This window comes from Suncus etruscus, chromosome 5 (genome assembly GCF_024139225.1).
Source record: "Suncus etruscus isolate mSunEtr1 chromosome 5, mSunEtr1.pri.cur, whole genome shotgun sequence".
Classification (NCBI taxonomy): domain Eukaryota; kingdom Metazoa; phylum Chordata; class Mammalia; order Eulipotyphla; family Soricidae; genus Suncus; species Suncus etruscus.
In genome coordinates this window covers 155868572-155892805 of record NC_064852.1, presented here as the reverse complement: position 1 = coordinate 155892805, position 24234 = coordinate 155868572, and the positions used below count along the sequence as shown (strand labels likewise).

General features: G+C 55.1%; 2 protein-coding genes and 1 long non-coding RNA gene across 3 annotated transcripts in view; 2 read left to right on the top strand and 1 right to left on the bottom strand.

Annotated features, from left to right (window-relative positions):
- Nucleotides 1-8676, top strand: part of AGO2 (argonaute RISC catalytic component 2) — a 40421-nt gene extending 31745 nt beyond the window's left edge. The window contains exons 5-19 of the mRNA XM_049773960.1: nt 805-941; nt 1319-1453; nt 1699-1786; nt 2115-2262; nt 2485-2604; nt 2681-2803; nt 3373-3506; nt 4023-4207; nt 4698-4857; nt 5556-5646; nt 5975-6169; nt 6554-6688; nt 6809-6910; nt 7585-7784; nt 7908-8676. Of these exons, the coding sequence (XP_049629917.1) occupies nt 805-941; nt 1319-1453; nt 1699-1786; nt 2115-2262; nt 2485-2604; nt 2681-2803; nt 3373-3506; nt 4023-4207; nt 4698-4857; nt 5556-5646; nt 5975-6169; nt 6554-6688; nt 6809-6910; nt 7585-7784; nt 7908-8016 (2062 nt within the window). The 3' untranslated portion in view covers nt 8017-8676. The remainder of the gene's footprint in view (nt 1-804; nt 942-1318; nt 1454-1698; nt 1787-2114; nt 2263-2484; nt 2605-2680; nt 2804-3372; nt 3507-4022; nt 4208-4697; nt 4858-5555; nt 5647-5974; nt 6170-6553; nt 6689-6808; nt 6911-7584; nt 7785-7907) is intronic.
- LOC126009513 (uncharacterized) overlaps nt 1-24234 on the top strand; it is a 175518-nt gene that overhangs the window by 40302 nt on the left and 110982 nt on the right. The window lies entirely within an intron of this gene.
- CHRAC1 (chromatin accessibility complex subunit 1) lies at nt 21940-23963 on the bottom strand. The gene is made up of 3 exons (XM_049773941.1): nt 23805-23963; nt 23039-23165; nt 21940-22460 (listed from the first exon to the last, which is right to left on the bottom strand). The coding sequence occupies exons 1-3, from the start codon at nt 23949-23951 to the stop codon at nt 22351-22353; spliced, it is 384 nt and encodes a 127-aa protein (XP_049629898.1). The 5' UTR covers nt 23952-23963; the 3' UTR covers nt 21940-22350.

The following is a 24234-nucleotide window of genomic DNA, read 5'->3' as shown; positions in this document are numbered from 1 at the left end:
GCTGTAGGGGGAGCGGACGGGGGCTGGTGCCGCTGTCTTGAGGCAAGAAGGCATGGGAACACGGCCACCCCAGCTATGCGTGCGTCCTGCCCCTCTTCACTGGCCATAGCACAGTGCCAGGTACCATCAGGGTTGCCATTGGCTCCTTCTGTGGGACTTCCTCCTGCTACTACAGCCCCATTGGCTAGCGTTCACACCGACCTTGTGGTTTGTCACCCAGTGGCAATGGCAGGGCCTTGAGCTTCTTGCCTGAGGGCATTGATTTCCAGGAACAGAAGGATGTTGACTCTTGGTCACCCCAGTATCCAGGTTTCCTTCATCAGCGTCCCAGAGTGGAGTGGGGGGGGGGGCATTGCAATCCAGTCTTGCCTCTGCCCCCTGAGAGCCTCTGCCTTGGTCAGAGCTGTCGATGGAGGATGACAGTGCGCACAGACTGTCTAGAAGGGTCAGGAACTCTAGTTCTGGTTTGGAGTTACTTCCAAACCATAGGCACGTGAGCCCTGGATCCAGAAGTGAGTGAGCAGGAGGGATAGATCACTGTCCTAGGAGTGTGCGGTGTCTCTGGGAACCTGCACAACAGCCAGCTACCTTCAGAGGGAAGTATGGGAAGGCGGGAGCCGCCTGGTACACGGGCACTGTTGGTGTTGTGCCACCACACTGCTCTTCAGCTGGGACGCAGAATGGGGACTCCCTGCAACGGGGATCTGAGAGATGGTGGCTGACCAGAGGTGCACCCGCCCAGTCCTGGGGAGCAGGTGGTGGACACTTGGCGCTCCACGGCCCACCGCCATTGTCTCCTTGCAGGTACACGCCCGTGGGCCGCTCTTTCTTCACCGCCTCCGAAGGCTGCTCCAATCCATTGGGCGGCGGTCGGGAGGTCTGGTTCGGCTTCCACCAGTCGGTGCGGCCGTCCCTGTGGAAGATGATGCTCAACATCGATGGTGAGTATGCTCGGACAGGCAGAGCATCTGAGGCTGCTGGCTTGTGCACGCCCCGTGGGCCACCTGCTTGGTCGCAGGCCGGCTGTGTCCCCACACCACAAGTCACTTCCATGTCACTGTCCTCAGATCACCGGTCACCTCCCATCACACTGTGCGTCAGTCATCTCCCTGTCACTTTCCACAGTCATCTCTCTGTTACGCTGGCGGCGTCACACCACATGTCACCTCGTGATAATGTGTTTTCATACAAGTCCCCTTCCCATCACACTGTTCCCATGCTGTACGTCACCCCCGTTACTTTGTCCCCATTCCACGAGTCACCTCCCCATCGTTGTCCACATAGCCACATGTCACTCCCTGTCTCCCTCTGCCTGCAGTCTCTGCCACCGCATTCTACAAGGCCCAGCCAGTCATTGAGTTTGTATGTGAAGTCTTGGATTTCAAAAGTATCGAAGAGCAACAGAAACCTCTGACAGATTCCCAAAGGGTGAAGTTTACCAAAGAGATCAAAGGTCCGTGCCTCTACTCCTTCTCCGCTGGGCTCGGGCCTCGGGGCGTGGGGCAGGGGGCTGGCAGAACTGAGCCCACTTCAGGGAGGCTGATGCATCATCCAGACTATGGCCACATGGATCACAGTGTCTGTTCCCAGAACTTTCTCTAATGGGGTGCAGTTGTCCTGTACAGAGTGGGGGCTGTGCCCACTCGGCCTTGTGGGGAGAGTCTAGGGAAGGCTGGGCTGACTGACTGCATGTCTCAGGTCTGAAGGTGGAGATCACACACTGTGGGCAAATGAAGAGGAAGTACCGGGTCTGCAATGTGACCAGACGGCCTGCCAGCCACCAGACGTAAGGCCCTTTGCACCCCTACACTCTGCTTCTTGGGCGTGTCTCGAGAAGGGGAAGCAGGGGTTCTGTTGGGTGGGTGGTGGCTTTAAGGGAGAGAAAAGGCTTCTCTTTTGCCTTTTCCCTAAGTGCGTGGGGTCTGCATCCCCTGACAGACCGCAGGGAAGGCCAGGGTGAGGAAGTGAAGTTATGTTGGATGGGTGTCTGGACAGTGAGTGCCTGCAGGGGCCGCTGTCTAGCCCTGGAGCCCAGAGATGGCCTTTGTGGGTCCATCTTCCCTACATCTTGGGCCTCGGGGACAAGACCAAGCCGTCCCTCTCCTCCTTCCTAGGTTTCCCCTGCAACAGGAGAGCGGACAGACGGTGGAGTGCACTGTGGCGCAGTACTTCAAGGACAGGCACAAACTGGTCCTGCGCTACCCCCACCTCCCGTGTCTGCAAGTGGGGCAGGAGCAGAAGCACACCTACCTCCCCCTAGAGGCGAGTCTCACCTCTGCACCGTCTGCACGAGTCTACACTGCTTGGGGGTCGTCAGCTTAGTTCACAAGAGGCCTCGGGGTTCCTAGGAGCTGCCCCTTCCTCCCACCCAGTTCCCTCCCGGGAACACTCGACTGCAGGCCACCCGACCCAGCGCCACCCTTGGGGAGTCAGGCAGGTGTGGGGCAGAATGTTTGCATGCAGTCTGACGGACCCCGCCCACAGGTGTGTAACATCGTGGCCGGGCAGCGCTGCATCAAGAAGCTGACGGACAATCAGACCTCAACCATGATCCGGGCCACTGCCCGCTCAGCGCCCGACCGCCAGGAGGAAATCAGCAAGCTGGTGAGCGCCAGAGCCCAGGGTCCCCTCACGAGGCACCCCGAGTGCTCCTCTGACCTGCCACCTTCCTCTTCCCAAGATGCGCAGTGCCAGCTTCAACACAGACCCGTACGTGCGTGAGTTTGGAATCATGGTCAAGGATGAGATGACCGATGTGACAGGCCGTGTCCTGCAGCCGCCGTCCATCCTCTACGGGGGCCGGGTAGGTGCTGGGTGGGCTGCTCCGACCCGCTCCCAGACCCAGTCAAATCCACTGCTCTGGAAAGATGGGAGTGTCCCAGACAACTGCCACTTGGGAGTCTGGCTTTTTGCTTTTGCCATTTGGCTTCCGGTGGGCTCGGTCCATTAGAAGTTCCTGGTTCTTGGCTACGAGCCCTTTGAAAGCCCAGGAGGGTCCCAGCTGCATCAGAGTCCTTGGGCGCTAGGGCTGGTTTGGCTGCAGGACTGTGGACAGTTGGTGACCTGTGCAGAGCGCGGCTCCCCCTACCTTCCCTGAAACCCCAGTGAGAAGGCTGAGGCTGTGGGTGCTTCCCACAGCAGCTTCCTGGGTCTTAACTCCTGCAGCCTTCGCCGTGGGTCCCCCACTCTGCCTCCACTCATTGCTGCTTTCTCAATCCTTTGCCCATCCACCTCCCTATCTGCTTCTCCTGGTTCCGTCCGTCATCCCTCGGGCCCCAGTCCCAAGTGTCCAGCAGCTCTGGCCTGGGAGGGCCACATCACTTTGGCTCTCAGTCTGAGCCGCCTCACCCCCTTCCTTCGGTCTATCTGCAGAACAAAGCGATCGCCACCCCTGTACAGGGTGTCTGGGACATGCGCAACAAGCAGTTCCACACGGGCATCGAGATCAAGGTGTGGGCCATTGCCTGCTTCGCACCCCAGCGCCAGTGCACTGAGGTGCACCTGAAGTAAGTGGGGAATAAGGGGCAGGGGTGGGTCGGCACAGGCTGCCTTCCTGTGAGGCCCAGGCCAGCTCCTTCCCCGCAGTCCCAGACATTAGGGTCAGAAGATGGGGCCAGGCAGCATGTGTCCTACATGTCAGGCCCTAAGAGCAGAGCGCCGAGTGGGGTCCGGTCCCTCACCCCTTCGGGACACTGCTGGGCAAGGGGGGTGGAGGCCAGTATGTGGACACCTGAGCACTCCTTCTTCCTAGTCACCGTGCCCTATGCCCCCTGCCCCCATCTTTTCTCGTTCCTGCTCCCTGTGCTCGCCCTGGTTCCATCTTGTTCCAGGTTTTGTTGTCTGGTGTGAGTCCTCCGGAGTTATGGGGGGCTCGCATGCTCCCTCCCTTAAACTTGCAGGAGCAGCCACTACTGTCTCCCTGCCCCATCCCGGGCCCCAGGCTGTGTTGGTCTCCTTCCACGAGGGAGGGAGGGGGGCCGTGGCGAGGGTGTGGGCCTGCTCTCAGCGCACACGTGCTGCAGGTCCTTCACTGAACAGCTCAGGAAGATTTCGAGGGACGCGGGGATGCCCATCCAGGGCCAGCCATGCTTCTGCAAGTACGCGCAGGGTGCTGACAGCGTGGAGCCCATGTTCCGGCACCTGAAGAATACCTACGCTGGCCTGCAGCTTGTGGTGGTCATCCTGCCTGGAAAGACACCTGTCTACGGTAGGCCTGCTGCTCGGTGTAGTCAGATCTGGGGCACATACTAGTCCAGTGGCATAGCCCTCTGGGGTGGAGGGGCACTTTTTAGCTGTCAAGCTCCAGTTGCACATGATTGGGGAGAGCCAGTGTATGTTTCTGCTTAGTGTTACACTTCTGTGCTTGCCCAACAAGCAAGTACTTGCCCTGTACTCCCAAGTCTCTCCCTGTACCCAAGTCCTTTGTATGCTCAAGTTCCAGGAGCCTAATAATCAGACCTGACTACACCCTATGCTCCCCTCCTTTCCCCATACCTTCTTGTTTTTTGACCCCCATGTTCCCTGATCACCATTCTGGTCCCCCATCCCATCCCCCACACCTCCTGTGTTTTCTGACTGGCCGTGGAGCAGAGTCGCTGCTGTCTCCTTTGCCCTTGCCGTGTGCCCCATAGCCAGTCTGGGTGGAAGGGGCAGCCCAGCCGTGCCTGCAGTGGGTGAGCCGTGCCCTGTGCCTGCAGCCGAGGTCAAGCGTGTGGGGGACACGGTGCTGGGCATGGCCACCCAGTGCGTGCAGATGAAGAATGTGCAAAGGACCACGCCGCAGACACTGTCCAACCTCTGCCTGAAAATCAACGTCAAACTGGGTGGTGTCAACAACATCCTGCTGCCCCAGGGCAGGTGGGTGCGGAAATGGAGTATGTGGGGCACCCGTTAGAGTGTCCCCCAGGACTTGGTGGTGCTGAATCTGTGGGTTGCCCCAAGGCTTGTCTCGAGGGCAGGGCAGCGTGTCACGGTGAAGCTGGGGTGGTCCCAAGGGCAAGGCTAAGATTAGGGACTCAGCCAGAGGGTGTGGGAATGCATAGGTATAGGCCGGTGGACGCTCAGCACTGGATGAAGCCCTTGCTTCATCAGGGGTAAAGGGTGCTTTGAGCAGGGTCTGTGCTAGTAGGTGCAGAAGTAGCTGCATGGGGTGCTGGGAGCTTGCCCCAGTGTTCTGCACAAAATGGGGCCAGCAAGCAGGGGCCTGTGCATCCATGCCCTGATCTGCTTCATCCCTTATCTGCAGTTAGGCAGAGGCCACAGTGCAGTGAGATCAGGAAATGGGTGGGGGGCCGGAGAGATAGGGCGTTTGCCTTTCATGCAGAAGGACGGTGGTTCGAATCCTATATGGTCGGTCCCCTGAGCGCTGCTGGGTGTGACCCAAAAACAAAACCAAAACAAACAACAAAAAAAAGGAATTGGGTGGGGACAGCCTTGCCTTTGAGGGTGCCATCCTGAGGTCCTTGAGGCTCTGATGTGTCTCCGGCTCACACCCACCTTCTGTGGTTGAGCCCCAGACATGCTCAGTGCTGATGCTGCTTCTCTCGCCCTGCCAGACCCCCGGTGTTCCAGCAGCCAGTCATCTTCCTGGGGGCTGATGTCACCCACCCACCCGCGGGTGATGGGAAGAAGCCTTCCATTGCTGCCGTGAGTATTGCCCTCCCGGCTGTGGTGGCTGCAGGGCACGAGCACTGGGGCAACTGGTGTACTGGACATCATCGCATGCTAAGCTGCATCCACCCTCATCAGTTCGTGGGCCTGGCAGCTTGTCGAGGGCAGACCTAGTTACTGTGTCCCTCCTTTTCAGGGGTCTGACCATGGGGCTGTTGGGACACACCGCTTTCTGAGCTTGCCCTGATGCTGCAGCCATGTCCGCACATGCATGCGTGATAGCCTTTCTGGCACGTGGGTTCCAGGGCAGCTGAAGGTGGGGAGGGGACCCCTGGTCAAGGCTCGGGCATGCCCCACCCCACAGGTCGTGGGCAGCATGGATGCCCACCCCAACCGCTATTGTGCCACTGTGCGGGTACAACAGCACCGTCAGGAAATCATCCAGGACCTGGCGGCCATGGTGCGAGAGCTGCTCATCCAGTTCTACAAGTCCACACGCTTCAAACCCACCCGCATCATCTTCTATCGAGATGGCGTGTCCGAGGGCCAGTTCCAGCAGGTCTGTGTTCAAGTCTCACAACACAGGTGTATTCACCTTCCCATGCCGAGCCAGATTCCCAGTGGAGTTGTGTGAGGACATGAAGTGGTTGCTCGAGTGAGTGCAGGACAGTGGTGGCTGTGGTGTTCGTGGACACGTGTGGCCTCTTAGGCCCCAGCTGCCGTGTGTGCCCAGTGTCCAGAAATACACTACAGATACTGCAAGCAGTTTGCTCATCTCCTTGTGCCCACCATATGCCTGTACATCCCGGTTCATGTGGAGGGAAGCACCTGGGTGATGAGCTTGTAGGACAGCTGGCTTACTGCAGAGTCTGTAGCCAGTCAGTTGTCAGCATTGGTGGGCTGGAGGGATGCTGCAGCACTGAGTCCACGGTCCCGCCCGCAGGTGCTGCACCATGAGCTGCTGGCCATCCGCGAGGCATGCATCAAGCTAGAGAAGGACTACCAGCCGGGTATCACCTTCATCGTGGTGCAGAAGAGACACCATACACGGCTCTTCTGCACTGATAAGAACGAGCGGGTACGTGAGGACACCACTACCGCATTCGCGCGCGCGCACACACGTTCCCCTCTGACCTCAGGGCCTTACATGCGAGGCTACTGCCTCAGATGCCAACGACCCCTGTTCTGGTCATTGCAGGTTGGGAAAAGTGGCAACATCCCTGCAGGCACCACTGTGGACACGAAGATCACCCACCCCACTGAGTTTGACTTCTACCTGTGCAGCCACGCTGGCATCCAGGTGGGCGGGACCAGGGCACCAAGCACCGTGCTCAGGGAAGGGTGGGCAGTGTGAGTCGGTAGAATGAGGTAGAGAGACACTGAGTATCGGGCCGGCATGCCTGCAGGCAGCCCAGGGGATCTGGAGATGCAGGGAGAGGGGCAGCTCCCAGTGGCTGCAGACAAGACTGCAGCCTTGCCGTACGGTGGCATCTGGCATGACTGTGGCCATTCAGCTGTACAGCTTCGGCATCTCTGGTGATGTAGCAGAAAGCTCTTCAAACACCCTGTTCTGTGTTTGGTTTCGGAGCCAGAGCCAGCCCCCCACCGAGCCACCTCCCTCTCTGTCCTATGAGTCTCACCTCCATGAACTTTGATCTGCAAGGAACCCTTGTGCACTCTCAACCTGGAGTTTTAGTGGGGGGTTGTTTGTTTTGTTTTGGTCAAACCGGCGGCACTCGGGTTACTCCTGGGCTCTCTGCTCAGAAATCGGTCCTGGCAGGCTCAATGGGGGGACCCTATGGGATGCTGGGATTCGAACCACCGTCCTTCTCCATGCTAGCTCTCCGGCCCGTTTGTCTTGTTTTGAAGGCCTCACCGGGCGTGCTCGGGGATCATGCCTGGTGGGCTTGCTGCCGTTGGTGCCCATTCTGAAGCTGGTTTGTGGGCTGGGCTGAGCCTCTGCTCTGCTTGCAGGGAACCAGTAGGCCTTCCCACTACCATGTCCTCTGGGATGACAATCGCTTCTCTTCGGATGAGCTCCAGATCCTCACCTACCAGCTGTGTCACACCTACGTGCGCTGCACGCGCTCTGTGTCCATCCCAGCACCCGCTTACTACGCTCACCTGGTGGCCTTCCGGGCCAGGTACCACCTGGTGGACAAAGAACACGACAGGTGAGCGAGTGCCTGGCTTCTCAGTGGGGGACAGCAATCCCCCAACCCCCCGCCAGCCTCACCCCACTCGGCCCTGGGCGTGCACACATTAATGGCGATCTGTGTCTCTGCTTGTGCCTTCAGTGCTGAAGGAAGCCATACCTCGGGGCAGAGCAACGGCCGAGACCATCAGGCGCTGGCCAAGGCCGTGCAGGTCCACCAGGACACGCTGCGCACCATGTACTTTGCTTGACTGTTGCCGTGTTTACGATTGTGTACCAGTTGGATTCACATGAGACCAGCTACACTCAGACCAACAGAGGCCCAGCCCTTCCATGCAGCCAGCATGGAACGCGAGACGCCGTCGGCTTCCGTAGATCGGCCATTTCCAGATTGCCTTCTGTCCCTGAATTCAAACTTGGATTTGGAACTGCAGCCTGCGTGAGACCCACTGCCGTAAGAAGTATGGTTTGCCAAAATCTCTAAGCTGCTTGCTACCAGAGTCCTCTGCTCCCGAACATCTCCCAGAACCAGTCTCTGAACTCAGGGCTTTAAAACATTTTTAATTTATTTGGTCATGTGATGTACTTGTTCTAACACACGACTCTGTGAAAGAGATGGGCTCGAACTAGCTGTGCACGCTGAGAGGGAGCCGCTGGCTGCACACGTGGTTTTAAAGCCTTGAGCCTTCCGATGTGTCACTGGAGTCAGTTGCCAGTGACCCGAGTGTGCTCCCGTCTGGGCTGGCTCCAGCTCCTCCGGCCCTGGCAGGGGCGCCTCTGCCACCGCCCCCCTCACTGGGCAAGGATCGAGGAGCAGCACAGGGATGGGTGGTGCGTGTTTACATTTGTAGGGCCGGAGAGATTGGCAGGCAAGTGCCATTTTAGTAGAAATTTATGTAAAACAAAAGAGAGAGAGAGAGAGAGAGAAAAGAATGCCGACAGTCTGATCATAGGAGCGTCCTCTAGGACTGTGATTTCTTTCCCAAAGTTTCTGAAGAATACGGGTCCGTGGCCATGGACACAGTACAATCCTCTTTCACTGTGTGTCTGTTACGGAAGCGAAGTAGATACCTTGGTCTGCAGTATTAACGGGATAGGCAGGAGGAACTGCTTTTCATTTGGAGACAACGGGGTGCTTTCTTCTTGTTAACTGTTTCTCGTATCAGAGTGTTGGGGCGGGAGCCTTTGAGCTTCTGAGACTGCCCTGGCCTGTCCCTCCCCAGGACCCTCGGCCAGTGAAGCACAAATGGGCATGATGAGCCTTCTGTCCTGGTCTGGGGTCCCTTGCAGGGCGCACCCCCAGGGTTGTAGGATCTATGCACTGAAACTGATCATGGGTCACACTCAGAGCAGCCATGGGTCCCTCGCTGCTGGAGCCGGGCCCCGGCCGGGAACTCACTTCAGACTCAGACCGAGTCCTCCCTTCCCTTCCCTTCCTCCTGTGTCTCTTCGTACTGGCAGTTCCTCCACACCTGACTCCATCCCGCCACCTGCCCCTGCTCTCCATGCCCTCCTTGCTGCCCAGGCCGTCTCTTGTGAAGCTGTGGCCCAGAGTGGCATGTGTTTGTGTGCCTGTTGGTGACATTGGTCTCTTGCTGTACCTTTTTTCCGTCTCTCACAGCGCCCCATACCCACCCCCTCCCCCATGTGCTCGAAGTGGAGGGAGGGCCTCTGGGCCCACCTCGCTTCCATCCCCCGTACCCTGCAGCAGTGGTCCCCTAGTGCTGAGTATGCAGGCCAGCAGGTCTGGGGCTCCAGAGTGCGCCCGGGACCCCAGAGAGGAAGGCTGCCCCGGAACAGTGGATTTCGGGGCTCAGAGTCAGCCTGTGCTGGCCAGGCTCATCTTACAGGACAGGCTTTCTTGGGGGTTGAGGATGGACACACAGGAACAGAGATGGGCCTCCTCTCGCCTTCTTCTTCGCTGTTGGTTGCTGCTTCCTGCAGTTCTCGACGGAGCCAGCTCACTGCACCCCTTGGTACCTGCCTGGTGGTTCAGAATCCAAATGGCTGTAGTTACACATTCTCAGGTAAATTACTTATTCTCCCAAATTTCTACCAGTCCCCATCACTAGGATCAGTTCTGAGATGGCCACACCTCAGAGTGCAGCGGGCCAGGCCCCGCCCTGTCCACTGGCACCTGCTTTTTCACAGAGGCCTCCCTGGCTCGTGCTGGGCCCCGAGGCAGGTCTGAGCTGCGTCCCCTTCCCCACACTGTCGAGTAAGGTGTGCCTTGCTTTAAGCAAACTGAATGTGAACTCGGGGTGGAGAATCCAGTGCTCTCGGTTAGTCAGAGCATTCTTGGTAGGAGATGGTGTCCCCGCCCCCCGCCCCCTGCCCCCATGCAGACCGGGGGAGCCTCTGAGAGGCTTTGGGGAGTCGGTTCCTGGCTCTAAGCCGTGCCACTGTGCTAAGGGGCTGCTTTTCCCTCTCAGATGATGTGCTCTGGGCAGGGAGCCTCGGGGTGCACCCCTCTGCTTTCTGCATGTTCATGAAGGGGGCTCCTTCCAAACGGCACTTCCAGGCGTGGGGGGGTTGTTTCTGAAGTCATGTTCTGTGTCATTTTTATTGTATTAGATGCACATATTGCTGTCTACTTCCCTCCCTGCCCTGCTTTGCTTTGGCCGCCACATGAACTGCCTGATGGAGGTGACAGGCATTATCTCCCCCAGCTTTTCTACGCGTCCCGATCCCTAACTTGGAGTTTGCTGCATGATTTATTTTGGAAAGCAACAACAGTGATTTTTCTGATGAATTGTTTTTCTTACTTACATGGGCACCAATGTACTTTGGCATTGGTCAGCAGGGTGATTTGGTCTTATTTTTACAAGGCATATTCTCAGTCAGATTCTATATTTGATACGATAGATTCAGGGTAGAGTGCCGGGTAGCAGCACGGGGACACCAGGATGCAGGTGGAGGAGCTTTGGAAGCTGACGGCTGTGGGCGCACACCACGGACAGTATGGCCTGCGAGCCATAGCCATTCCCAGAATAGACGCTCAAGGGACTTCCCTTTCCTCAAGTGAAGCTGTATGTGGGTTCAGAGCCCCCAGACCTTTCCCCAGTAGTGGAGGGCTGAGCCGGCTGCCAGGAAGAGCAGGATCCTTCATGGATGTTCCAATGGTTTCCGCCATGCTGCTGCTGTGGGGTGGTGGGTCCTCCGGGCCACCTGCCTGATCAGTGTCTCCTGTCCCCAGCCCCACCTGCCTCATGCTTTATAGCAAGGAGATTGTGTCTCTGTGGCCCACTGGGTCCCCCTGAGCTTCATTGGCGGTGAGACTGGGTGCTGGAAGGGCCTGGCATGTCCTCAGCACATCTGCTGCCTTGATAGGTCCATTAGGCCAGGAGGTCAGCGAGGGAACATGTCGGCTCAGTGAGTTTAGCTTCCTGTGCTAGTGAAGGTGTTGGGAGTGAGGCGCAGATCCAACTACCTCCTAAGGAGTGTGCCTGGCGCCTGGGCTGGGTTTGAGGTGGGAGGACCCCACCTAGGCCTCAACTTTCTGATGTACCCCTGTTCTTTTTTCCCCAAGACTGGCCCAGACAGTGCCCTGTCTCCCCACCCACCTGCCTTGAAATCAGTGGTTCCTGATGCTTCTCCCCAGGTTCCCCATCTCTCCTCGAGGAAGGCAGTGATGGCCCTAGGACACACACACACACCCCCACGCCCTGTCAGCTCTTCAGGCTGGAGGCACAAGCAGTGCAGGGGTGGGATGTAAGCAGAGAAGTGCTGTCCTTGCCTGCAACTTCTCCTCAGACCCAATTTGGCCCACCTGGGGCTGCTTTGATGGGGAAGAGCCCCAAGGGGCCAGGTCCCTTCAGAGGTGGTCTTGTTTGCTGTGTCTGTTGATAGGCTCTCAGGCAGCACCTTATTGTATCTGGGACCCTCATCCACCCAACCCAGTCCCTGCCGTGTGGCATTCCCACAATACTGCAGTGGCTTTGCTGCTCTCCTTTCGGTCTTGCGGGTGATTCAAATTGGAAGGAGAATTGAGGCCTCGAGTGCTCCTTCTCCTGCCTGTCTGGGTGATGGGGAGAGCCCCATTAGGTCACACTAGGATCCTGAGTTCTCTGCATGCCTCCCTTTCCTCCCATCCCCCTGCCCCTGCAAGATTGAAGGAGGCATGTTCTCATTTCTGACCTCCCTGGATGAAGGAATTCGGAGTTTAGGCTCCTGCCTGACATTTTCAGCCCCCAGCCTGGGAGTCAAGCATAGACTCAAGACCGCCTGGCCATCCCCAGCCTCGGCAGGGAGCAGCAGCCTTTCTCCCTGTAGGTGCCTACAGCCAGGCCTTGTTCTGGTCTTTGTCCCTAATTGTCACAAGAACTGGTCTTAGATGCTGCCTTTCCAGTTGGGCCCTCAGCACCGCTCCATGCCCGGGCACTACATGCTGGCTGGGCAGACTGCCCACCAGACCCTGCCCTGTCTCCCACTGTGTTGCAGCCTCCACTATTGTCTGGTCCCCAGCAGCCAGGCCTGGACTCTGTCCATGAAGGTTCAGGGGATCAGCATGACCTCTTGGCATCACTTGGGTCAGCTAGGGGTGTCTAGCACTGCTTCCCTAGGTGGGATTACCCTGGGCAGGGGCAGCTTTGGAACAGGCACCTTCTTGGCTGATGTTTAAGTTAGACACGGGGCCTCCTACGGGATGATTCTGCGGGATACAAGGCGATGATCCATTTGGTTCCCTCTTCAGCAAAACCGTGGCTCCTGGCCCTTTGCTGTTTCCAGCCCTCCCCGGTCCGTGCCAGCAGCAGGGCCTAGTACAAGCCAGTTGGTTCCTCTCCAAAGCCAACCAACCAACCATCCATGGGGCTAGTGCCCACAATTTTAGCATTATGTTGAAAGCAGACTCCTGAGTTTGATGGTGAAATTTAATGTAGTTACTGAAGATGTGAATTTCTATTTTATATCTGTAGAGGCAGGTGACTTTTTACTTTTTAGAGGCTTTTCTGAGAATAATTGTAAGTTTTGTGCAGCAAAGTGGCTCATGACTCATGAATACAAGGAAAGAATGTAGTGTCTGAACCCAGATTTTTTCTTACCTCTGGTACACTTCAGATTACTTAACTAATGTATTGAGGGTTTTCACCCTGTGTTTATCAGCTTTTCTAGTTTCATTTTATTTTTATAAAATAATTGAAAAAAAAAAGAACCAAAAATGAATTCAAAAGTTTCATCATCGGTTGATCTTCCGCTTCTTAATCAGTCCCTGCCCCCACCCCTTCTCTTGAGACATTTGAAAGGACGTTTGGCATCGGACTGTGTTGTGACCATTGCTGGGCAGCCCAGCCACTGCGGGGCCTTATCGTGGGCTGTCCCTGTTTGTTTGTGCCCCCTCTGTGCCCAGGGGCTTGAGCGATGTTACAGCCGCGTCCTGTACTGGCCTTGCTATCTGAGTTTGCATCGGCTCTCCGCGGGCTTAAGATCGATGGTGAAATCTGCAAACCTGCTGAACCCCGTTCTGAGACTCGCCGTGTCCTGTCTTTGGCCCACGAGCCCCACGCTGTGTGTTTTCGAGGGTGTCCCATGCTAGGTGGTGGCGCCACTTCCAATGAAGCCTTAATCAGCTGTTAAATTTGTTAAGTTTCAGAGTATGCAAAAATATTGGGCAGAGAGAGGTTCAAATTGTTCTGATTTAGATGCTGTGTCGGAGCCAACAAGTCGTCTTATTTCTCTCTGGTGTTACAAAAGGGAAACTTGGACACAGAATTTCCCCGTCTTGCTCCCTCTCTGTCCCCATCCTACCTGCAACCCCCATGCTGGAGGGAGAAAGGGGTGCTGCCTCTGGCGGTCAGGCTGTGGGGCTCTGTGGGGCTCACTGGCCTGACATGCAGCTCTGTCCTCCCCACTCCCACTCCACACACCACCTACTGGCCCAGCCTCCATGTCTGATCCGTGGATTTGTGTTTCTGTAAAAAGCATCTTAAAATTAGACACAAACGGAGGGGACCCAGCTTTCTTTACAATGTGGATCTACCTCAGTTCAACAGTTGGGTGCTATTTACTTAGTCTGTCAAATTAAATTGGAAAAAAATAACCAAACAGTGAGCTATAACGAAGCTTGAAATCATCTTTCCGTTTATTTAATATTTTTATTTATTTTGTGCCTTTTGTGTTGAATCCTAATGTATTGAAGAGCCCTCTTTGAGATGAACTATTTTCTATTGGCCATGAAACTTACGAGACTACCCCTCAGCCAACTACTAACATACTTTGGAACCCCAACTGCCCTCTTGTAAAAAGGAAACAACGTCCCAGTGCAAATTCCACATTTTACCAACAAGAACCCACAACCTTTTGTGCTCACGTTTCTTTTCTTTTCGTCCTCTTGTTTTCTGTGCCAGGAAGGGTTGGCCTGCAGCCCCCACCCTCCCACCACGGCCATCTCTGACCTCCCCATCGTGGCTGACCCGACCCTCCCAGAGGGCCTTCCGTGGCCTGCCCCACGCCCTGGCACCTTCTCCAAGTTGAGCCCACTAGCAGCACATGGGCTGTTGTTGAAACCACTTGTCACGCGGGGGGCATTGGCGTCCATGTCTGTAGGGTGGAGTTGGGGATGTGCTCAGAGTCACCCCGGCTTGCTTTCAGGTGGGAGAAGGAAATAGAAGCTCAATGACTTTCCATGCTTTTCTATTTGGCAGTTTACAATTCTAGATTTTCCTACTACTATGGCGATCTTTTTTAACTTAATTATTTGGAAGTAACAATATTTTGGAGTCTTAATGATTTGATTTTGTACCGATAAGAATAAAAAAAAACTAGGGATCTTTCCTATAGTCTGTATTTAACTCTTTTAAAGAGATCTCGAATTTTCAAGGGAACCAACACCCTATAGAAGCAGAACTTGGACAGCCGATGTGGGAGGCTTTTTGCTGCAGGGTCTCCAGAGCAGTGGATGATCTCGGGAACTCTGGTGGATCTTCGCCCTTTCGTCAGGTCGACCCGACCCTTAGCTCTGCTTTGTCAGAACTGACTCATCCTTTGGTCTGCTGCAAAGGTCCGCCTTGTTGCACTTTCTCCATAATAATATGCCCTGTGATTGGCTGACCAGGAAGCTGTTTTTTTATTTTATTTTATTTCTAAATACCTGACGAGTACTTTGGGGCGGGTGATTAAATTTATATAGGTACCTCAAGAAAAAGAACCTGAATATGCTGCATTTTGTTTCTTTAGCTTCTCTATGTAGCATTTTGTTTTGCTCTTATTATTTTGTTTAGATAGATGCTTTTTGGACCCCACTAGACTGTTGAAAGGAATGTTGAAGTTAACTTTTGTAGCTACGACGTCTCTTTTTTCGTTTGTTTGTTTTTATCTGACCGCAATATCTGGTTCAAAGGTTGCCCACCAGTAGAATGACTCTCTTTCCAGTGCGCCTGTGCAGGAGGGCGCTACTATGTACCCCAGCTCCTCCTGTTCACGCTGCTTCCAAGATTCTTTGTCCGTGGCATTCGAGGTTGGATAATAGCTTCCTTTTAAGGTTAGGCGTAAAGCATCATGACATCTAACTGCGTTCAAAGACCTCACCACGTTGCCATTGCCTAAGTAGCATGACCCTAAAGGTACTGCTGGGGTCTGGCTGCCAGGTGAGCCTGGTCTTGGGGGCCCAGCAGGCAGGGGGGGAGGGTCTCAAGAGACTAAATGAACTGGTGAAAAAAGCTAAAGGCAGGACCCTGAGCATCTATTGTCGTGTTTAAGCTTTGCTGGGTCCTTTCGAGTTTGTTTTACAGCTTACTAGGTTAAGTAGTTTGCACTATTTTTGCAATAAATCCATGGAAAACCTAACAGTTAATTGTTTTGTTTCTTACTGTGTGTATATAAACTAATACTAAAAGTTTGGCATAGTGTTTTTTTCACCTCCTGACATAAACTTTAACATGCACAGAATGCTGTAAAAATCTGATCAAATATGATGTGAATGATATTTTATAAAGTTATTTTGTATGGTGTCAGTTTTGTTTTGCCTCATAGTATGTCAGCAAAAATAAAATAAAATAAAATAAAATCCCTCGTATTTACAGTTGCCTTTCCCCAACTCATCACTCACACACCTGGGTGGGGGCTGCGTGCTGGTTCTGGCATTGCGGGATGGACTAGCCAGGAGAGAGCGAGGCTACCTCCTCAGCTCCAGAGAACTCGGGGTTCTGGGTGCAGCCCGTAGGATGGACTGGGCAGAGCAAGAGTAGGGTGGCTGGACTGCACTAGCAGGCATAAGAAAGGGCGAAGGCGGGCCTGGAGAGATAGCACAGTGGAGTTTTTCTTGCAAGCAGCTGATCCAGGACCAAAGGTGGTTAGTTCGAATCCCGGTATCCCGTAGGGTCCCCCGTGCCTGCCAGGAGCTATTTCTGAGCAGACAGCCAGGAGTAACCTCTGAGCATCGCCGGGTGTGGCCCAAAAACCAAAAAAAAACAAAAAACAAAAAAAGGGCGAAGGGGGACGGCCCTGACCTTCATGCTGACCTCTCAGCTGGCAGCAGAGATAAGAGCAGGAAGACCAAGATCCAGGGGCTGGAGTCATAGCACAGTGAGGATGGCCTTTGTCTTGCACCTGACCAGCCTGGGTTCAATCTCTGGTGTTCCAGATGGTCTCCTGAGCTTACCAGGAGTGATTCCTGAGCCCAGAGCCAGGAGTAACCCCTAAGTACTGCTAGATGTGGCCAAAAATCAACCCTCCTATCCCCAAAAGAGAAAACCAAGAGCCAAGGACTGTGGTGACAGTGGGAAAAGTGCTGACCTTACAGCCTACTAGGTTAGATCCCAAACACCACACATAGTCCCCTGGACATCATCAGGAGTGATCCTTGAGAACAGAGCCAGAAGTAAGTCCTCAGCATTGTGAGGTATGACCCAGAAACAAAAGAAAACTGAAATCTGGGGCCGAAGCGGTGACACAGTGGTAGGGCGTTTGCCTTGCACACAGCTGACCCAGGACAGATTTGATCCCTCGGCATCCCATATGGTCCTCCAAGCCAGGAGTGATCTCTGAGCGCATCACCAGGGGTAACCATGAGCGTTACCGAGTGTGCCCCCCCAAAAAAAAAATAGCCTGGAGGTAGGGCGTTTGCCTTGCTGCAGAAGGACAGCGGTTCGAATCTCATCCCATAGGGTCCCCCGAGCCTGCCAGGAGCAATTCTGAGCGTAGAGCCAGGAGGAACCCCTGAGTGCTGCAGGGTGTGACTCAAAAACCAAAAAAAGGGCCGGAGAGATAGCATGGAGGTAAGGCGTTTGCCTCTCATGCAGGTCATCGGTTCGAATCCCGGCGTCCCATATATGGTCCTCCCGTGCCTGCCAGGAGCAATTTCTGAGCCTGGAGCCAGGAATAACCCCTGAGCACTGCCGGGTGTGACCCAAAAACCACAAAAAAAAAAAAAAAAAAAAAAAAAAAAATCTTTGGGATTATCAAAAGACCCATAAAGCCATCATCAAGTTTTTTGAAACTCTGAGGAAAATGCAGTGTGAGGAAAGCCGCTGGACACAGGCATGGAGCCACACGTGGGTCTTTCACATGGGTCTGCCCACCAGAGCACTGCCAGCCTCTAAAGAGGCCCGAGGCTTCCAGCATTGGGCAGTCACTGACTCTTCACTCATTCGTGTTTTCACTCTCCAGGACCCAGGTGTGTCCGTCCGGTCAGAGGGCCAAGCCTGTCCCCATGTGCAAGCCAAGGGAAGAAATGGGGTCCTAGGAGTGCAATGTCCATTGGTCCCTGCGGGAATGTTTTTTGAGAAAGAAAAAGTGTGCTCAGGAATCTCCTGGCAGTACTTGATAGCCAGGGGTTACTGGGCTGGACCCTGGGCTTCCTCTTCCAGAAACAACCTGTGCAGAGGTGAAGCCTTGTTGTAGCTCTTTGAGCTGTCTCCCAGTCCACCTTGCAGTCTTTAAAATAAAATCAGGGATCAGTGTTAGCACAGCAGGGGGTGGTGTTTGCCTTGCACATGGCCTACCTGGGTTTGATCCCCAGCACCCAGTATGGTTTCCTGAGCCTGCCCAGAGTAATTCCTGAGCACAGCGCCAGGAGTAACCCAAGTGCCGCCAGGTATACATAAAAATAAAAGTAAAAATCAGGATGGGGCTGGTGAGACAGTGAAAGAGCCAGGTTTGAGATATACTAGTTGTGGTGGTCCAACTCCTCTCTCTCTCGCTCTACCTCTGTGCTATTGCTCCAGCCCCCAATTCTAGTTCTTCATAACCTGAGCCGCCCTTCACTCCCTTTGGCAAAGGTGGGGACCCAGTGGGGTGCTGAAATGTGACTGGGACACAGTACACACAGAGGGGGTGTTGTCTTCTTGCCTGCTTCATCAGCAGTTCCTTTACTTTTCTTTCAGTGTTAGAGATTGAATGCAAGGCCTCACACTAAGTAGCTGCTTTTTTTGTGGGGGTGGGGAGGGGTCACATCCGGCAGCGCTCAGGGGTTACTCCTGGCTCTACGCTCGGAAATCGGCCCGGCAGGCTCAGGGGACCCTATGGGATGCCGGGATTCGAACCACCGTCCTTCTGCATGCGAAGCTAAGACTTTACCCTCCATGCTGTCTCTCCGGCCCCCAGCTGCTTTTATTATTTGGGGAAGGCACAACTGACAGTGCTCAAGGATCGCTTCTTGTTGGGATCAGGGGATCAGCTGCTTGCGAAGCAAATAGATGCCTTATCTGCTTAGGCTCTGAAGTAGCTATTTTCTGTCACCACAAAAAGGAGATGAGTGGCTGAAGCAGTGGCAGTGGCGTGTGTGTGTGTGTGTGTGTGTGTGTGTGTGTGTGTGTGTGTGTGTGCGCGCGCCCGTGCTTGCTTTGCATACAACCAACTAGGTTTGATCAGTACCCGAGATGGTCTTCTGGGCCCACCAGAAGTGAGCCCTGAACACTGACAGTGTCATTGCTTATGACCCCAAAAACAAAAAGTCAGATGCAGGGAGACACTTGTCTTGCTCAGTCAACCGCTGAGTTAGTACCTGAGTACCAAGAGGAGTGATCCCCAAGTACAGCTGGGGCTGGCATGCGGTTGAAGCCACATGTGAGGAGCCCCAGAGCCAGAGAGATAGCACAGTGGTAGGGCATTTGCCTTGCACGCAGATGGTGGTTTGAATCCCGGCATCCCATAGGGTCCCCCGAGCCTGCCAGGAGTGATTTCTGAGTGCAGAGCCAGGAGAAACCCCTGAGTGCTGCTGGGTGTGACCCCCCCCCAAAAAAAAGTGAGGAGCCCCAGGAAGGGGCGGGCTTGACCTGAGTATGTTTGCTCTGCTGAAGCACAGAAACTACCAAGGGGTGTATTTCCCCAGGGTGTCTCTTCCAAGAGGCTCCTTACTGCAGGCAGTAGTTAAGAGAACTCACGTTGTGCTCGGGTACTGATATAACTTGTTGATTTGGGTGCGGTTAGTTCTTAGGCTTCAGACAAGGGTGACCCCTGAAGAAAAACTAGAAAACTGTCAAATCAAGAACTTGGAGCAGGGGCTCCTGAATATTGCTGGGTGGGACTAAAGACCAAATTGAAGAACTCAAGACTAACTGGGCCAAAGAGAAAAAGCACAATGGGTCAGGCAATCACTTTACTCATGGCCAATCTGGGTTCGGTGCCCAGAACCACATATGATCCTCCCAAGCCATGTCAGAACCCATCCCTAAGCACAGCCAGGAGTAAATCCTGAGCACTGTTAGGTGTGGCCCAAAAACAAACTACAAAAAGTTAAGTCCTGCTAGTTAACAGAATTAAGACAAGTCAGGGACAGAGAAATTCTTTGCAAACCAGATGACTGAGCATAGGATTTGCATTCAAAACAAAACAAATTAAAAAAACTTGGAACTGGAGTGGTAACTCAATGGGTAAGGCATTGGTCTGTCTTCTAAGCAGCTAACCCAGGTTCGACCCCTGGCATCCCTGGGTGTTTCTGGGTGTGGCCAAAACCAAAAAAAATTTATTTTAAAATAAACTTGAGGGTCCGGAGAGAGAGCACAGCGGCGTTTGCCTTGCAACCAGCCGATAAGGACCAAAGGTGGTTGGTTCGAATCCCGGTGTCCCATATGGTCCCCCATGCCTGCCAGGAGTTATTTCTGAGCAGACAACCAGGAGTAACCCCTGAGCACCGCCGGGTGTGGCCCAAAAACCAAAAAAAGAAGAAAAAAACTTGAAAATTCATGAGGGGGCTGGAGTGATAGCACAGTGGTAGGGTGTTTGCCTTGCTTGTGGCCAATTTAGGTCCCATAGGGTCCCCTGAGGCTGCTAGGAGCTATTTCTGAGCGCAGAGCCAGGAGGAACCCCTGAATACTACTGTGTGCCCCCCCCCCCAAAATAAACGTGTAGCAACTCATGTTAAACACACTGTTTTAACAGCTAGAGCACACTTTCCCTAATCCCCTTACCGTCTTCCCCAATTTATTTTATTTATTTTTTTTGGTTTTTGGGCCACACCCTGTGCCGCTCAGGGGTTACTCCTGGCTATGCGCTCAGAAGTTGCTCCTGGCTTCTTGGGGGACCATATGGGACACCGGGGGATCGAACCGCGGTCCGTCCTAGGCTAGCGCAGGCAAGGCAGGCACCTTACCTCCAGCGCCACCGCCCGGCCCCCCCCCCCCCCCCCCCCCCCCCCCCCGTCTTCCCCAATTTAGATACACACCTTGTTTTAATCCCTCTCACACTCTACCTGATTGGCTGACACAGGGTCCACGCCCTACTTGTCCCTAATATAAATCTCCACTTCTCACTTACAATAAAATGACTTATTCTTCTGACGTGGCTGGTGGATGCTTCTTTTGAGTGTTCGCTCACTCTACTTACCTGGGATCCGACCTCACCAGTGACTTCCCCGAGGACAGGAAACGCCAGTGGTGCATATGGGAGAGTGGAGGGGCTGCAAACATTAATGAGGGGTGATAGTGTCCACCACTCTGGCTGGCATCACTTGATGCAAATCAGAACCGTTTCACAAGATTGGAAAGAGCCAGAAACTTTCTGTGTTTGTGTGTGTAATGGGCTTACGAATTTTCTTTTTTTTGTTTGTTTTTTGGGCCACACCCGGTAACGCTCAGGGGTTACTCCTGGCTACGTGCTCAGAAGTTGCTCCTGGCTTGGGGGACCATATGGGACACCGGGGATCGAACCGAGGTCCTTCCAAGGCTAGCGCAGGCAAGGCAGGCACCTTACCTTTAGCGCCACCGCCCGGCCCCCACGAATTTTCTGGAAAGTGAAAACCAGTAGGGGCACTGCCAGCACTGCTGAGTTATTCCTGGGCCAGCGCAGTGACGGCCAGAACCCAGGCCACTGGGGCACACAGCCTGGACTGCTGAGCTCCAGCTCTCCAGCCCCTCAAACTGACCGCAGATATGACAAGAGGAGCAGTTAACAACAGAGGTATTTGAGTTTTAAAACATTCGTCGAGGGGCCGGAGTGATAGCACAGTGGCAAGGCGTTTGCCTTGCATGTTGCCAACACAGGATGGACACCCGTTCAAATCCTGGCATCCCAGATGGTCTCCTGGTGCTTGCCAAGCCAGGAGTAACTCCTGAAGGCCACTGGGTGAGACCCAAAATCCAAAACAAAATAAAAAAAATCTTCAGGAAAAATGTGGACATCTATGTTTGGGAGCCATTCTTGATTATGCTCAGGCATCACTCCTGGCAGGCTCAGGGGACCATATGGGGTGCCAGGGATTGAACCTGGGTCTGACATATGCAAGGCAAGCACCCTTTGTTTTTGGACCATACTCAGGGGCTACTATGCGCTCAGAAATCACTCCTGGCTTGAGGGGAACCATATGGGATGCCGGGGGATCAAACCGTGGTCCGTCCTAGGCTAGCGCAAGCAAGGCAGATGCCTTACCCCTTGCGCCACCGCTCCGGTCCCGGCAAGCACCCTTTCAGCTGTACTATGCTCCTGCCCCATAGAGCACTGTTTCATTTTGGATATGATGACTTTCCTCCAGGTGTTAGAAATGCCCTTTTGTGTTTTGATGTTTTCAGGTCATATCCTGGCTCTACACTCAGAAATTACTTCTGGCAGTATATGGGGGACCCTCTGGGATGCCAGGAATCAAACAGGGTTAGCCATGTGCAAGGCAAATGCCCTCCTGCTGTGCTATTACTGCTACCCAGAAATGCTTATTTTTTAATTTCACAAAAGTTCCAGATAACAAAGTATCAGAGCAACAGTACTCCAAAACAAGTCCATGGATTATTTTACTGTAAAAAAAGCAATTCTTTAATAAAAGAGGGTAACTTATTGAAGTACAAATCTTTATAAATATAAAAATTCAGATGTAATATACTATCCCTAACCCTCCAAAACTTTGTCATTTCTTTACTAGTTGTTTCCAAAAACTGTTGACTAGGGGTTCAGTCTAAATTTTGCAAGTACTCATTTCATTTATGAATATATACACCCGGCACTTAGCTCTTCTGGCTGTAACTGAGAACATTACCCCAAACCACCTGCCCCCTGGGTGTGAGCTGTGGCAGTTGGAGGGGGGCCAGGTCCCGGGGGAGCTTTCCTGGATCTGTGGACCATGTGTAGCGTGGTGCCTCCCACACACTCAACGGGACAGAAGGCGGGGTGCCCGGGCGCTGGGGGTCCTGCATGGGCTGACTGCTAGAGCTGTGCTTCCGGGCTTAGGGCTCTGCCTCGTTGTCGCTTCCATCCTGAGCATTGTCCTCATCTCCCTGCTTCTCTTTGAGCATCTTCAGGTACTTACTGGCCAAAATCTTCTTCGGTAGAATATCTAAAATCAGAAGGCGGAGGTAGAAATGGTGAATGTGGCGGTAGCAGGCTAGCAGATCCTCAAAGATCCGTTCCCACCCCACCCGCCGCAAATGCAACGCCCAGCACTGTTGCCTGGCGGTTGTACCCCAACTCCCAGAGGCAGAGCACAGTCCACAGGCAGAAGACGATCCAGGGGCTTGTTTCCAGCAGTCCCTCTCGGACCAACAGTTAAGCTCACAGCTGTCTGCTTTTTCATTTTTGGATTTTGGGCTACATGTGGTTCTGCGCTCAGAAAAATCACTCCTGTGGCCAGTGGTAGGACATTTGCCTTGCATGCTGCTCTGGACACAGGGCGGAGCTGCCAGGAGTGACCGACCCTGAGCGTCGCTGGGTGTGGCCCCAAAACTAACAGAAATCACTCCTGGCTGGCTCCGGGGCCCATCTGGGATGCTGGGGGTTGAACCCTGGTCAGCTGTGTGCACGGCAAAGGCCCCCGCCTGTGTGTTTCCGTCCTGAGCAGGGTGGACTTTGCAGAGGTCTCTCCAGCCAAGCCAGCCAGTGAGAGCAGAGCTTGGGTGCCCGCGTGAGGCCACGCACCTGCCAGGAACTGCAAGGTGTCCGAGTCCTCGGCGGCGCTGGCCAGGTCGCTGTAGGTGAGCGCCCGCCGGTCCTGCCCGCGGCCGTGGCCATACGAGTAGGAGGCCAGGAACTGCACGAAGAGCTCCTGCAGCGGGCAACGGCACAGGGGGGAGGTGCTTGTTCGCTCCTTGGTTCCCGGCACTGGACGGGGCTCGGAGCCCAAGCGGCGTGGACCCCAGCGCGGGCGGGGGCGACTTCGGGGTGCGCCGCCGGGTGGGAGAAGACAATGGCGCAGGGCGCGAGGTTGGCGCCGAACCAGGCGACGCGACGCAGGCGCAAAGGAGCGCGGGACCGGGGCGGGGCCAAACGCGGAAGGCGCGCGAGATAAGCCGGAAGGGGCGGGGCCCGAGGGGGCAGGGCCCACCCCGGAAAGACGGGCGGGCGAGGGCGGGGCCAGGAAGCACGCGCGATAAACCGGGAAAGGGGCGGGGCCAGGTGAGGCTAGGAGGGAGTGGGCGCGGTCGCGAGGGACAGGGGCGGGGCCAAAAGAGAAAGACTGCGCGAGACGAACCGGAAGGGGCGGGGCCGACCCGGAAAGACGCGAGGGCGGGGCCAGGTGAGGCTAGGAGGGGTGGGCGGGGCCAAGCCAGCGGCGCGCGGGGCGGAAGCGCGCGGTGTGAGGCGCTGGGGCCGCGCGTGCGCGAAGGCCCGCGGGCCGCCGTCCGGGTCCGGCGACCGTTCGGCGCCGCCTCGGCCTCACTCCGCCCCTCCCCCACTCACGCACCGTGGCCTTGGCCGTCAGCACCAGCGCCTCCTGGTTGATGCTCGACACCTCGGGGGAGCTCTTCATGATGACGCGGATGCGCGACAGGGGCAGCGCCACGAGCCGCTGGTCCCCGCAGCGGTCCTTGCCGGCGGCCGCGTCCGCCATGGTCGCGCCCTGCCCGGGCGGCCGCAGCGGGACCCGCGGCGAGGGAGGCGAGGCAGGCGAGGCGAGGGGCGGGGCGGCGCGGCGCCCGCTGGGAGCTGTAGGCCGGCGGCGAACCTGGACTACAAGTCCCGTGATGCCCCGCGGCGGCCGGTCGGCCCCGCGCCTGCGCAGAATGAGTGCTCGGGCAGGCGCTGCCTTGGTCTTGACATTGCTGACCTGGGTTCCATGTTCGCCCCAAGCCCTGCTTGGACTAAGCCTGAGCAGAGGCGGCTGTGCCACCCAC

Coding starts and splice junctions, on each gene's coding strand:
- CHRAC1 (XM_049773941.1), bottom strand. CDS start 23,951: ATGGCGGACGCGGCCGCCGGCAAGGACCGCTGCGGGGACCAGCGGCTC. Junction 23,166..23,804: donor TGCTGACGGCCAAGGCCACG/GTGCGTGAGTGG, acceptor TGCCCGCTGCAG/GAGCTCTTCGTGCAGTTCCT. Junction 22,461..23,038: donor CACCTTGCAGTTCCTGGCAG/GTGCGTGGCCTC, acceptor TTCTGATTTTAG/ATATTCTACCGAAGAAGATT.